Source organism: Calonectris borealis, chromosome 14 (assembly GCF_964195595.1).
Source record: "Calonectris borealis chromosome 14, bCalBor7.hap1.2, whole genome shotgun sequence".
Lineage (NCBI taxonomy): Eukaryota > Metazoa > Chordata > Aves > Procellariiformes > Procellariidae > Calonectris > Calonectris borealis.
The window spans coordinates 3,510,327-3,523,929 of record NC_134325.1 but is presented as its reverse complement, the minus strand read 5'-3'; the positions used below and the strand labels follow the sequence as shown (position 1 = coordinate 3,523,929).

The window sequence follows — 13,603 nt, the reverse complement described above, 5'->3', positions numbered from 1 at the left end:
TCCCACCTAGAGAAGATGTTCTTGCAGCAACAGCCTCACCTCTTCAGCAAGGACTAAGCAGCCCTGTCTCAGCCGGAGACCCTGCGCTCCCACCAGCAGCCCTCCTAGGATGATGGAGTTGATGGGGGTCTCTCTGGTTTGCCTTTTAAGTGACGCAGCCTTCCCTCTGCCATCCCAAACCTCCCTCCCTATCCTGACACCTCCCCAACCTCTCTTCACCATGCACGTGCAACCCCCACTTAGAAACCAGCCTGGCAGACACCAGCACGTGCCCAGCTCCCTGGGAGCCCCGGTTCAGTGAGAGGGGCACACCAGTTGGTACATCAGCTGTGTAGATGGTGCGGTTTACACATTAGCCTGATGGGTAGAGTTTGCCCATCTCACCTGCATCCCTAATTCCCAGTGAGCGCAGTCCAGCTCACTCTGCCAGCACTCACTTTTGGGCAGCCAAATACAGAGGCCAAAACAGGCAGCCAGAGATAATCCTGAGGAAACAGGGTGTCTAGTGGCCAAAAGCAGCACGTTGTCTCCTTCACACCAGAACAGCTCGTTACAAGCTCCAGAAGTGTGCTGTCAGGAGGGCAGGGCATCTCATCTGTGCAATTAGTCCCAACGATCTGCCCTGGCCATGAGTCAGGAGGGGACGTTCCCAAGCCAACGCGTGACCCCGTGGGTGTTCAGGGAGGGGGTGCTGTAGGTGGGAGCTGTCTTGGCTCAGAGTTTTTGCCTGGCCCACGCGCTCAGAGGAGCACCATGAAGAACATGTATAATTGTGGGCTGGGTCCAAAGAGTCAACAAACACCATGTCATGCTAAGTCTGAAGTACTTGGCTTGGGATCAAGGATGACTTTTTTCCTATGACATCCAAAGAGGCAGCAATGAGAGGGAGAGGAAGCCGGGTCTAGAAGGGTCATCCCTCTTCTTCTACCCCACTGCTACCCCTCACCCTCGCGCAGAATGGAGGAGGGACCCTCCCTGTGGGGCACTTCATGGGTACATCCATAAACCTAAAATCCCAAGAGTTTGCTTCATCTCCCAGTGAGAGGGGAGATGCAAGCTTTCAAGCCTTGTGAGAGAAGATGCTTTTGCTCCAGGGGTGATACAAACGAGGACAAAGGATGAGGGTTCCGAGAGAGAAGGAACCAAAAGGAACATCTGAAAGCTGGGTTTAAAAAAGGGGGAGGAGGGAAGCAAAGAGAGGTGGTGTAAGCATTAACCGGGCAGTCCAGCATCGTTAAAGGAGATCAGAGCCCCTGTTGCAGTAGGTGCCGTGCAAACAGGGAGAGATACCACCTGAGCCACTGCGGTGAGCTACCATACGGGTTTCATAGACCAGGGCCAAGGCCAAGTGACTCAGCCAAGACCTGGAGGAGTGCAGCTGGTCGAGCACGTCGAGCCAGCGTGGTTACTGCAGCGTGCACCCTATCTATATATTAGGTTAAATCAACAAAGCCATTGGGAAAGAGACAGGAAGACAAAACAATGGCTGCAGATAAGACACTCCCAGCCCACGCAGGAGGGTCATGACAGGACAAGAGGAGAACTATTGGCCCCGAGGAGACCGGCTCCATCTCTTTGGGATGCCTCTCCACTGCAGGGCCAAGAAGCAGGACAAAGGAGTCCAGCCGGGATGAATAAGCCATAGGCAACTGCTGCCAAGAGGTTGTCCCCCCACTGGCAGACACTGTAGGAAATGTCTAAAAAAGGCCTTCTTGCAGCATCACATTGCTTTGTCACTAGCTTTTGCTCACCGAGGTTTTGAAAGCTGCTGAATGAATTTGAACTTTGAATGTCCATTTAAAGTAAATGGAGTGGCCTTTGCTTTGGCTAGGTGGATTGGATGGACACTGGGCAACTGAGGACACCTTCAGCCATCTCCAATATTTAGCATAAGAGGGGCGCAACCTGTAATAGAGGCACCGCCTTCTTTCACTAAGTGGCATCTGTGTGATGTGTTTAAGCATCACCCAAAGCCAAGCAATACACTTTATCGATAGGCTTGTAGGATAGTACTGCTGTGTGAGTACAGCCCCGTGCCCCAGCCGTGCTGCTCAGCTGACCAGCGCAGCACAGCCTTCAAGAAGTGAAATACAGCTTCTGCCCGATATAAACTTATTAGCTCATCTGCAGCTGGCTGGAGCCTCTGATGTAGCACCGCATTGTGCAACACAAGCAGCTTTAGCAACCATTAATCCCTGCCTCACACTGCTGGGCTGGTTACTCCAGCTGGGGTCAGGGTAGCCTAATGGATAAGAAGGAACCCCCAAGTGTCATCTGACAGTTCCTGCTTCCAAGCTATACCCGCACTTCAAGCTGCGCCTTGTCCTAGGGAAAGGCATCTAATCTCAGCTTGCCAATATCCACCCATGCCTCCCTCAGCGAGCTGGGCAAAAGACGGGAGCTTTTATGAAAGGGCAGGCAAAAGTATTGTCACGTATCCAAAAAGGCTGAAGACCAACACGTGCCTCCGCCAAGGGGGAGGATAGTCGTTAATGCTCCAAAGTGAGGCCCAACGAAAAGTTAAGATGAGCCTTTCTGCACAAGGGGCGGCTAAGGCTGTGTGCAGGAAGATGGCAACTGGAGCGGAGAAGAGCGGAAGAGACAAATGCCACCCCAAGGAAGGAGAAGCCCCACCAGAGCAGGAGGGCACATTAGTCACATTAGTCTGTCCTTGAGGACAGCTCAGCTCAGACACACTGCTGTCAGCTCCTGTTACGTGAAGCTAAGTGACAATTGCAAGGAAGCACTTATTTTAAGAGGAAATAATGATTGCCATCAATTTTATTGGGGGAGAACTTTGCCCCTCCCAAACAGCTGGCAGTCGTGATTTTTTGGGGTCTGTCAATAGTTCAGAGTTTGTCGATGCTGATGGCTCCGGAGCAAGCTTTCACTGGAAAGGAAACTGCTTTTGCAGCAGAAAGCTGCATGCACAGGCACAGAAGAAGAGATCATATTTTCCAAACTCTCTGGCAAGGGCTTGATAAAAGGCATTGCACATACTGTCTATTTAGCTGCAGCAAGCAACAGATACCTAGAGCTGGGAGAGAGGCTTCTTGGTAATGCAGAATTAATCCCTAGCAAAGGATCTATTTTCAAAATGAGCCATGCAAGCCAAAGAACCGAAGACCTCCAGCTGATGCAAACTGGCACAGCTTTACGGCAGACAGTGGGATGGTGCCGATGTACACTAGCAAAAGCATTTGGGCCTACACGTCTGTGCAATAGCAAGAGAAATCCAAATAAACCGAGCTCCAAAGAAACCGAGTTGTGCACATCTCAGACCGGATGCTCCCAGCTGGCTCCAAGTTTTTAGACCACTGGGTGCAAGTCACCAATCAAGCTAATAATAGAAGCCCACTGACTGCCATTTCCATTCCTTAATAAATCCAGCTGGGTTTGCGCGTGTATTTTCCTCTTTACCCATGTATTCCCTGGACAGTTATCAGACACGCCAGGCTGGTATGAACCACCACTGCTCCTTTGAGATAGGGTGAACCCACGTAGCTCCTGGGTTTAACACTCACCCCATATGACTCAAGATGGAGCTATCAGCATCAGCTCTGCTGCCAGCCCCAGCAGCCCATCCCAGGAATGACTTTGTTTAAAGCAGCAAATAACAGAAGATATTTCATCCTGCCTTGCTGCAAATTCTCCTGCAGAGGATGGGGACTGCCAGCCTCCCTGCTCAGGCATTGCACGAGCAGCGGTGGAGCCCCCAGAAAGCCGCTGCAAGACCTGCCCGTGAGAAAGACAACTCCGAGTGCCGAAACCTGGGATTAAGACACTCCAGCGGCTGCCTCACACATCTGGTGTGTGTTAGGACGGATACACTGGCAAGGAAAACACACACGGGCTCCAAGCGGGGCTGGTTAACCCATTCGTGACTGAGCCTCTGTGGAGCAGCCGGACAGGCTGAGGACTACGAGATACCTGGCCAAGCCTCAGGAGAGCTCGGCTCAAATCTCAGCAGTGGCCTGTGCTTCCTAGGTGATATTGGGAAAACAGGGACCAATTCAGGTGCCTAAACATAGGTGTCAAGTGCCACTGAGGATGCCTTGGGTTACCTAAGACACCTGCCAAGGCCTGGCAGGTGTCACATGAGTCCAGTTGGAAACCACCTCTTCCCCAATCCACAGTGGGCAAGTCCTATGGTTAGGGCATCTCTTCCCCTTCCTAAACATCTCAATGTCAGTTGTCTGGCCTCACAGTAGAGGGAACCTGTCCTCTTTGCCCTGAGGCAGTAGGCCATTGGGATAGCCACAGAGGACCAACTATGGTGACACCCTGACCTTGGTTGGGCACTGTAGGTGCTGCTCTAGTGCTGATCATACTGCAGTCACGCCGTGCAGGACACCTGCCTTCCCAGCATGTGCAGCACCTCCTAGGACATATTTTTGGTCCATGTACCAGATGACCATGATCCGGAGCACAACCTGGGTAAAGAGGGCCCTGAGTCCCTATCATACAAATACACCCCTATATCTTCCTTTCATTGATGTACATCCTCAAGGTTTCTTCTTATGAAGGGCTTGGGGAGAACAGAGCCATCCCATGAGAACCCATTCCTCATTTGGCTTCAAAGGATGCCAAAGCAACCCCTCAATCAGCCCAAAGACTCAGCCTGATGAGGAGCTTGTTGGATTCATATTAAGGGAACTGCAACTGCAGGAGGTCAAAGCTCCTGCGCAAGCCGGGTGTTGCCTTGGGCAGAGCAGATCCCTCCCTCGCCCGCGCCAGGCGAGCGGGCACTGTCCTTCCCAGACAGGTTCTTGTAGCCGGACTGTGCCGGGAGGGCTGCACGTGGAAGATGAAGTGAGAGCAGCAAATCCTTGCGGCATTTCCTCTGAGCCCCTGAGGACCACAGCACATTTACACTGTCAGTCGGAGCCAGATTATAGTCCCAGGAGCCTGGCAGCCACCAATGCCCCCTGGAGCCTGGGCAACAACTTTCTTCGAGCCAGGACTCCCACCCCCACAAAGAAAAAGCTGTTCCCGATGAAAATGCAGCACCGACGAGGCCTCGGAGCACCTCCCAGCCAGGCGGTCTGCCCAGACGCAAGTCGGGGTCCCAACGGCGGCAGCAGCCAGGCTGGATGAGTGCCTAGCTGGGAGCAAGCCCACCTCTGGGGAGAGCACCGAGGCAGCAAGGAGCCCGCTCAGCCGCCGCGCAGACCCCGCAGCCGGGCGCGTGGGTCACGGGGGTGATGGATGCGAAGGGGGATGCAGGCAGAGCATCGGCCAGGGCTGGGTTAGCGGGGTCAGTGGGGGTCAGAGCAGAGGGGCCTAGGATCCCCAGGGCACACCGGGATTAACCACTTCACTGCCGTGGAGCCAGCCGTGATACCTTCCAGTTACTGCTAGAAAAAGAGCTTTCAGATTTTGGGAAAGGTCTGAAGCCCCCTGAAGCAGCACGCTGTACAAAACCCACGTATCACATGCCCAGACCGGGGGGGCTGGAAAAAACTCCCTCTTTCCTTCCTCCTTCCCAAACCATCCCTCCACACACCTTGTACATCTCTAGGCTTAACTCAGCCTTGCCTGTGGAGCAGCGCTCATCCTCTTTCAGCTGCAGCAAACCTGGGAAAGCCCATATGGCTTAACCCCCGTGGGCAGCACGGCTGCAAACAGACCCTGCGCTGTCCCCCCTCTCCATCCCAAGGTCAGGACACCATCCTGTCCCAAAGTGCCATCATATCCCCTGACAGCAACTCTCCCTTGGGGGCATTTCCACTCTGGGGGATGCCTGCCTGCTCTATGCAAGCAATAAAGCCCTGCCATGTCCCAAAACTCTGCCTGGACATCTCCGTTTTCCTCATTGCTGCAGATTTATCGGTGCTGTCAGACAAATCAGGCCGAGCAGAGCTTGCCCCCTCGTGGGGTGCGGCCAGGGGATGCCTGAGCACCCCACAACCAGAGGGGTTGGGTGCCCCAGGGGTGCAGGCTGGGCTGTACCTCTGCCCCCCTTCCTCCAGAGGAGCAGGAGCCCCAGCACCACCTCAACCAGCAAAAGTGCTTTTTCACCCCACCCCAGCAATGCTGGTCTGGCAAAACCTCCTCTTAGCAGCCCCCAGGATGGTCCCTGGGACAGCCAGCCCAGCCTTTCTCACAGCCAGGTCTCTCCAAAATCCAGAGGCAAAGGGATTCCCACAGGCTTCAAAACCAGACTTCACCCCAAGAGTTTTAAAATAGCCAGTCCTCCAGCCAGCAGAGAGTCTTCTGTGGTTTAAAAAAAGTAAAATTCAAATAAAGGCTGCTGGGCAATCCCCCACTTTAGCACATGCCTCCAAACCCATAGCTTTACTTTGCAAAATAAGCTCAGAGGCCAGGCGAGGCAGGCCAGGCTTTTTTTTGCAAGGAGAAAGGGGCAGCAAAGGCACCTGATACCTCCCTATAATTAGAGACAGTTCCTTATCCCTAATGCCACTGCCAGGGCACCTATATCCAATTTGGAAATGCCAAAGTATTGCCCAGCTTCATTAAATTATCCATCTGGCCCTCCCCTGTTCATTTCCCTGCTATTTTTCCACTTTAATGAGCCCAGCTGGGTCAAACTGTGACCAGTTACTCCTGAGCAGGGATCAGCCATCCCTCCATCCCTCCCCCAAGGAATCCGGTGTGCCGAGGGGTCCAAAGACTCTCCACATATCAGTTTTCCCAGACAACCTCCTTCCAACCGCGGGTATACTTAGCAACAGCAGTCATCCTACAAGGGCCCTCGAGACTCCTCCAAGGATCTGGAGAATTCAAGACAGCTGGGGATAGACACGGCAAAGAAAAGCCTGGGGCTTGCTAACGCAGCAGAGCCTCTCCCCAGGCGGTGACCATACATGGGCTGCCAAGGGCTCCTGCGGCTCACAGGGTGGGAAGGCCCAGAAGGAAGGAGATGGGGGAATTTGGGAGCAAACCGATCTCTCATCTCAGACCCCATAGGTGAGAGAAACCTGCCTCATGAGCCAGGCTCCTGCTCTGGTGCAAATATCCTGCAGAGCACAGCCCACGCCGTTGGGATGTGCACGGCCATGGGTGTAGCAATGAAGGTCAGGGGCTGCCTGAAGCCTTCAGAGCTCTTGGGAAATGTTCTGCATAAGAGACCAAATACATATTGGGTTATCTAGCCCTGGTGTAAGGCAGGCTTCCCCCTCACCTCGGGCTCCCAGCCTCCCACCGTCAAGGCAGGAGGGTTGGCTCCTTCATCCTCCACCGCGTTGTCCCATCAGGACAGGACAACCCAAGCAGCCACCTCCCCAGAGCCCACCCCAGCTTCTCACTTCTTTTGGGAAGGCTTCACATCAGGCTTACACTGCAGTGGTTTCCTATATAGCAATTCCAGTTCATGGAAGAGAGCATAACACCAGTTTGGTTTAGGTGGTGTTACACTGGTGTCAGCAGGACTTTGCCAGGATGTCCGCATTTGTATGGGGAAACAGAGTAAACTATGTCCAAATTAGTATTTCTAGGACGTTTTCTAATGCAAGCTCCTCTTCTGGATACACTGGGCACAGTTAAATAGATAAGCTTCATTGTTTAAGCAAACCCAACACCTTTTTTCTCCCCGTATCTCTTCGCTGTGCTTTTACACCAGGGAGCCTTGGGATTTACTTTCCTGGCAGCTCCATCACAAGACACACTGCTCACATCTCCAGCACACCTTCAGCTCTCTCAGGAGCACTGTCCTGACTCCATCCATGCACAGGTCAGCTTGAAAAGAGCTTTGTCCTGTCGGAGGGGAGATCAGAGAGCTGAGCTAGCCACAGGGTGAGAAAAGGTAGCCCCAAAAAGCAAGCAAACACTTCCTTCCTCCATTTTGGGAGTGGAAACCACCAGAGTCTAGCAAGTGTTTAAATAGCGCAAGTAAAAACAGGAGAAGTTGAGAGCTGCGCATGAAACTGTTACACAAGTTGGGAGGGAAAGTAATTCTCCATATTTTAAAAACAAGAAGGAAGTTACTTTTGCTCGCTACTTCTTTTCCATCAAGTTTCATATTGCATTAAAATTCTAAAATGCAGCTAGGGAAGAAGGGTTGTGCCACCCTGCCATCGATATTCATATACACGTTTTTTAAACAAGTTTCTAAAGGCTGTAACGGTCGGAGTGGTACAGAACAGACCCCTCCAGACAGCCTCTTATAAAGCCGAAACTCCAGCAGGAAGCAGAGAAGGGAACAAGCTGACCCTGCCTCACCAGCAGCTCCCACCGTACCTGCGCCCGCCGCAGCAAGAGGGGAGCGGGAAGGCTCAACTGCCTTGGGCCACCCCCAGCATCTGCTCCTTGCTCCTGCAAGGTGAGCTGAGCCTGCGGCGGAGGCACGGCCGGGCTGGAGCGATGCTGGGAATCCCATAGACCACGCTGAGAAACCCCTGCACTCCCCCCAGCAGCCAAGGCTTCCTCTTTGTTTCAGCACAGAGTCGTGCACGGAGCCTTCCAGTGCCTTTTGAAGCTTCCAGTCAAGTCTTCAGCCAAGGCTAATTGCTGTCGGGTGTCAGCCAAAACACTTACTGCAACCATTAGTGATAGGAGATGACACACCTTTCTCCTCTCGTTGTCACTCAAGGGGTTTTTTCTTCCTATCAGCATTAACTGCGCTGGCTTTCGGAAGCCTTGGGGAGAAATGCTAATGCGAGCTTTGAAGCTGGAAGCGAAAAATCAGGCAACCCCCCAAGCTCCCTGGATGCTCAGCCTGAATCCCGTCCAAATCCGAGTACTTCTGGGTGACACACCTCGGCCGAGCTTATCTCTGTCTGCCTCCACCACAGACAGATGTGGTCTCTGCTACTGGTCTGTCTCCTTTTAACCCCCATGGAAAGCTGTCCGTGTGGGAGCAAACAGACCCCAAATTTTACAATCTCTGCCGATAAATCAACAAGGCGGAGCGGAGGCACAGGGAGATGTATAACCTTACAGCGAGCTTGAAACATTACCAGGTTAATTCGGTTAGAGGCATAGGGACACAGCAAGAAATGAGATGTGCCCAACGATTGCTGCAAGGAGAGGAAGCAGCTGATCTCCACCCACTGGTCTTAAAGATGGGGCTGATTTCAACCATGGAGCAGGTCCAGGTTTCCAGACCCCTTGCTGAGCTTGCCTGCTGCTGGAGCTGTGGTTCCCCATTTGATCAAAGCCCCTTGCAAAGGCTTTGGAGTTCAAAGGAGATGAGACCTTTAGGAAGTCTCTCCCTAGCTGGAGGAGCTTGTCAAAAGCCTGCCAGAGCATCTGACCCATTTCAGCCTCATGGGTCATCACTGTTTTGGCCGTGCGTCCTCCTTTCCCCCCATCACCCCTCCCAGCTTCCCAGCCTCCCAGATTCCTGGGACTGGAAGGCAGCCGTGGCGTTGGGGTACCCAGTCCCCAGGCCTCACCTCTCGCTCTCCCCGGGGGATTCATCTCCCACTTGGTTGACACCTTCCGCACCCTCTGGGCACCCCTCCGAGTCTGACATCTTCTCCCCTGGCCGGCACGGCAGCCCCACGGACAGCTCCGGCGCAAGGGTGCCGCCGCCGTTTCGCTTTTCCTGTGCTCGGCAGAAGTGAGCTGTGCCGGAAACTTCGTGGGCTGAGGGTTTGGGGGGATGGGAGAGGGGCAGAGGGAAGGCAAATTCGGGTTTTTTTTTTGTTTTTTTTAAAACCATTGGGACTATTTTAAGGTTTTGCCTCTGCCAGCGGCTCAAAATTGGGAAGTGCTGGGCTAACCCAAAGGGAAAGCTGGGGGCACGGACATCCCCACCATAGCAGGGAGAGGGGTGACCCAACCGCTCACCCCAGCTGCCCATGCCACTTTGGGGACAGCAGCACCCTACAGCGCACCGGGTACCAGGGGGCTGCCACAGGAGCTGCCGAGGTTGTTCTGACTTCGCACCTCTCAAAGCCCGCTGGAGCCAAAGGGTCTGCTTCTGCCCTGCAGCCGTCACCCCTCACCTCCCTTCCCAGCTCTGCTCCTTGCCCACGGCTTCCTGCTGCGGCCACTGTGGGTGGAGGTTCTGCAACACCTCCTGGGGCTTGGACTCTCTCTCTCTCTTTGTCTCTTCGCCACCGGTGAAGGACATGGCCAGGAGCCGGTGGTACAGCCTGGCGGGAGGATGCCAGCAGAGCATGGTGGCACGGCTTCACCCTTTCCTCCCTACAACAAGGGGGATGAGCATCCCCAGCTTCAGGGGTGGACCAACAGCAGAGAGGTCCCCCATCCCCACCCCCGCAGCACGGCCCCCACCAAAGCCTCCCTGTCTCCACCAGGACCCCCACGGTGGAGGCAGACCCTGCTGGCACGATGGCACGGGTCGGGGTCTGGCCTCCCAGGCAGGCTACACCCACCTCTCCCGCCAAAGCTTTATTTACACTGCTGCTGCCAGGATGCAGCTCTTCGCAAAACCAGAGAGAAACAGCACCCAGTTGGTGCCCTTGAGCCCGGGGGGACGGCGGGGACAGGAGGGAGCGGAGGACGGGTGTGGAGAGGCAGGTGCTTAGGACTCGCCAGCCTCAAACATCTTCTTCCTGCCCTCCATGCCAGACTTCTCCTCGATGTTCTTCCTCCAGTCACCAACATCACGGAGGTCCTTCTCCTGGGGGAGAGATAGGCGCGTGGGTGTAAGCGGTGCCCCCCAGGGTAAGAACCCACCCAGGCAGGGTCTTTCACCTGTCCACCCATGGAAAACCCCGTGTCAGCTAGAGTAACCCAATTCCACCCATGCTGTACGTCTTTTTGGGCTGCACCCTCCTTTTTCAACATCATGGGTACCAGAGGAGGAAATATTGAGCAGGAAGAACATTATGGAGAAGGGCTCACCCCCAACCCTGCCTATTACACAGGGAGGCATGAGCCCCCAAAAACGGAGGCCAACTCCTGTATGGGCATAGGGGAGAGGGAAGGAGTACCTTCTCGGTGTCCTCCTTCTTGACTTGCTTCAGGTTGGCTCGGAGGTCCATGCAGACCTTGTGCTTGGAGCCCAGCAGGGCCCGCAGCATCGCATCAGCGGACATGCGCACCCTGCGCAGGGGTGGCCTCTTGAACTTGCCCCGCAGGTCAAAGAGCTTCTGGCTCAAGTCTTCCAGCTGTGGGGGGACAAAATGGGGGAGGCAAAGAGAGAGTGGAGCATGGGTTTCCTGAGATGGACCCAAGCGGCATGGGGAGGCACGAAGGATGGGCTGGAGATTTCCCCGAGGGATGGCTCTGGTGGAAACTCACCTCCTTGGTAGTCTTCTGCAGCTTCACCTCTGTGTCATACCTGTCCTCATCCACTGACTCTATCTTGGCATGAAGCTTTTTGCACAGGTCCTGGGAGAAAAAGCAGAGAGGGATGTTGATTGCTAGGACCCATACCTGTGATTCCTCTCTCCTGACCGTTCTGGCTCTGAAAGGCCTCAGTCCAGAAAATCAGATTGGGTCAAGACCAGATGGCGAAAGGTGGCTCGCGGGCCAGCTCCCAGTCTCCATGCTACTGGCTTCACGCAAATACTGCCTCAATACATCATTAGAAACGCACTTTTCCTGCTAGCCAGACCCCTTTTTTTTGCAGAGAAACCTCAGCTATCTCTCAAGCCAGTTCCACACCCAGCCAGCTCCAGGGCACCCACAGGTTAGAAGGGGGTCAAGATGGGAAGGACAATCTAGATCCACCAGGCTGACTGATGGAGCCAAATCCTTTCTGCTCCAGCACAGTGAAAGGGTTAAAGAAGTCTTTACCTGAAGTTCCTGCATGGATCCTGGGAGCGACAGAGGAGGGCAACGCTCTGCCAGATAGTTTTGCTTTTCCACTTCTTTAGCAGCTGCTTCTCTTTCTATTTCGGTGGCAGCAAGCTGGAGCATAGCGCTCTGGAAGGCAGCAGGAGGATGGTCAGAAATGGAGTGGAGGCGAGGGAAGCGGGCAGGGGGGTTGGCAAGGGAGGGAGAGCCCTGATGAAGAGGCAGCTTGGGGAGCTCCCCATCAATACCAGCGTCTCCAAGCAAGGGATACTGGTGGGGACCCAGTAAGGAATGGGGAAGGGTGTGGGGGGCCCCCAGGTTGTGCATCGTGGCCTCTTCCAGGAGGGTAAGTGCCGAAAGCTGGCTGGCTTGGCATGGGAGATGGGATGGTCGGGACACACCTCGCCCAGCCCCAGCAGTGCCACGTACCTTCAGGTGCTGCCGACGGGCAGTGGCTGCCCTCCTTTTTTTCTGCAAGTGGGAGAAATGAGAGGAAAGCAGGTTATCATGTGCTCATTCCCCTTTCCGTTCCCCTTCCCCATACAACCCCACAGTCCGCCAAGGACCTGGAGCCATGCCAGGGAGTTGGCTCCAGCCAGGATGTATGGCTTGACACACAGTTGGTCCCCAAACCAGCGGCACTCAAAGAAGAGGCTCCCTGCTGAGCCCAGCTTTGCCAACCTCAGGTAGCTAAAACCTATGAAATGCCTCAGGAAACGATCACGAGGGTGACGAACTTGAAAATGTGCATATAAAATATAACTTCAAACGTGACTTCTTGGGACTTTTAGCTTTTTCTCCAATTTCCTCTTCACTCAGGCATATATTTTGCTTTGCACTCATGCCCTGTTGCCCCTGGGCACTCGGGAGCTGTGAGATGTCTTTCCGAGCAGTCCCTGGCACACATGATGAGAAGGATGGCCAGGCAGGTGAAAACATGAAGGCTGCATAATTTCTGGAGCTGAAAGACCCAGCGCAGGTGACGCTGTGAGAAACAGCAACCCCTTTTGCAGCTCTAGCCCATCCTGGCAGTTACAGGTATTTCGATGTGCGGCGTTATGGCACTGGGGAGATGCTGGTTCATCACAGCTGGAGGACAGACACAACCATGGGGCTGCAGACCTGGACGCTGCTCTGGCCAGGAGAGGTGGAGGGCCAAGAGGTTGCGGCTGCAACCTAGCTCCCTCTTCCCTGGGATGCCAGTTGAGCCTGGAAAACCAACCCTGCCCTTCTGTACCCGTGATGTGCTGGAAGAGCAGCAACAGGTCTCCTATTTATAAAAGAAGCCACAACCTTGATGTGCCACTGCATTGCAGCTGTTTCCTCAGCATTTTGCCCAGAAGACCGAGCAAGGCTGAGGGTGTCTGGGGCAGGGGAAGTGCACCCTGACATCTGATATGCTGTGGTGGGGGAGTAAGAAAGCAGCGTTTGGGTGTGTGTCTGTGCTGCATAGAGGAGGAAGTGGATAAGGACCTGCAGAGCGAAATGTAACAAAATCTGACTTGTTTTGCATATGCAAATGGTGCTAAAGCCCTCCTGACAGGGCTGAAGGGCTCTGCAGGAGAAAGGCATCCAGCTCAGAGATGCAGCGCACCATTAACCGGCAGGTTTTTGCTCGTATGAATCTGGCCATGGGCCACGAGAGAGCAGATCCCTTGAGCACTGTTAGCTCAGGGTTTATTCTCCATCTGAAAACGGGTACCTCAGCAAAGAGTTCCCTCCCAGCCCTCCCTGGGGGCACTGCATTTGGTGGGGAACCAAGGCACCTGTTGGATATCATCATATTGTGGAGTTTCTATGTGTCCCCGAAATCCTCTTTTCTCTTGGTGTGGACAAGCTTGAACTTGTGGTGTTTTGGACATAGCGAGAGGTGCCAAGCAGAGATGAAGGATGGAGCAACTTGCTGAGAGGAGATACAGAGTGACGAAGT

The 13,603-nt window shown here is 54.2% G+C and overlaps 2 protein-coding genes across 2 annotated transcripts in view; both read right to left on the bottom strand.

Moving 5' to 3' along the window:
* The window catches only part of LSP1 (lymphocyte specific protein 1), a 51,423-nt gene extending 41,630 nt beyond the window's left edge, over positions 1-9,793 (bottom strand). Inside the window, exon 1 of the mRNA XM_075162990.1 lies at positions 9,357-9,793. Coding sequence (XP_075019091.1) covers positions 9,357-9,766 — 410 coding nt within the window. The 5' untranslated portion in view covers positions 9,767-9,793. The remainder of the gene's footprint in view (positions 1-9,356) is intronic.
* Positions 9,794-10,305: 512 nt separating this feature from the next.
* Positions 10,306-12,141, bottom strand: TNNI2 (troponin I2, fast skeletal type). Its single transcript, XM_075162988.1, has 5 exons — positions 12,103-12,141; positions 11,674-11,802; positions 11,176-11,265; positions 10,866-11,042; positions 10,306-10,552 (listed from the first exon to the last, which is right to left on the bottom strand). Exons 2-5 carry the CDS (start codon positions 11,794-11,796, stop codon positions 10,454-10,456), a joined length of 489 nt encoding a protein of 162 aa, XP_075019089.1. The 5' UTR covers positions 11,797-11,802; positions 12,103-12,141; the 3' UTR covers positions 10,306-10,453.
* Between the last annotated feature and the right edge of the window lie 1,462 nt (positions 12,142-13,603).

What these genes read in the sequence shown, in the direction of transcription:
- TNNI2 (XM_075162988.1), bottom strand. Translation starts at nt 11,796, where the DNA reads ATGCTCCAGCTTGCTGCCACCGAAATAGAAAGAGAAGCAGCTGCTAAA. An exon ending in GATCCATGCAGGAACTTCAG is followed by an intron (nt 11,266 to 11,673) that starts GTAAAGACTTCT and finishes TTTTTCTCCCAG; the next exon opens with GACCTGTGCAAAAAGCTTCA. An exon ending in TGCAGAAGACTACCAAGGAG is followed by an intron (nt 11,043 to 11,175) that starts GTGAGTTTCCAC and finishes GTCCCCCCACAG; the next exon opens with CTGGAAGACTTGAGCCAGAA.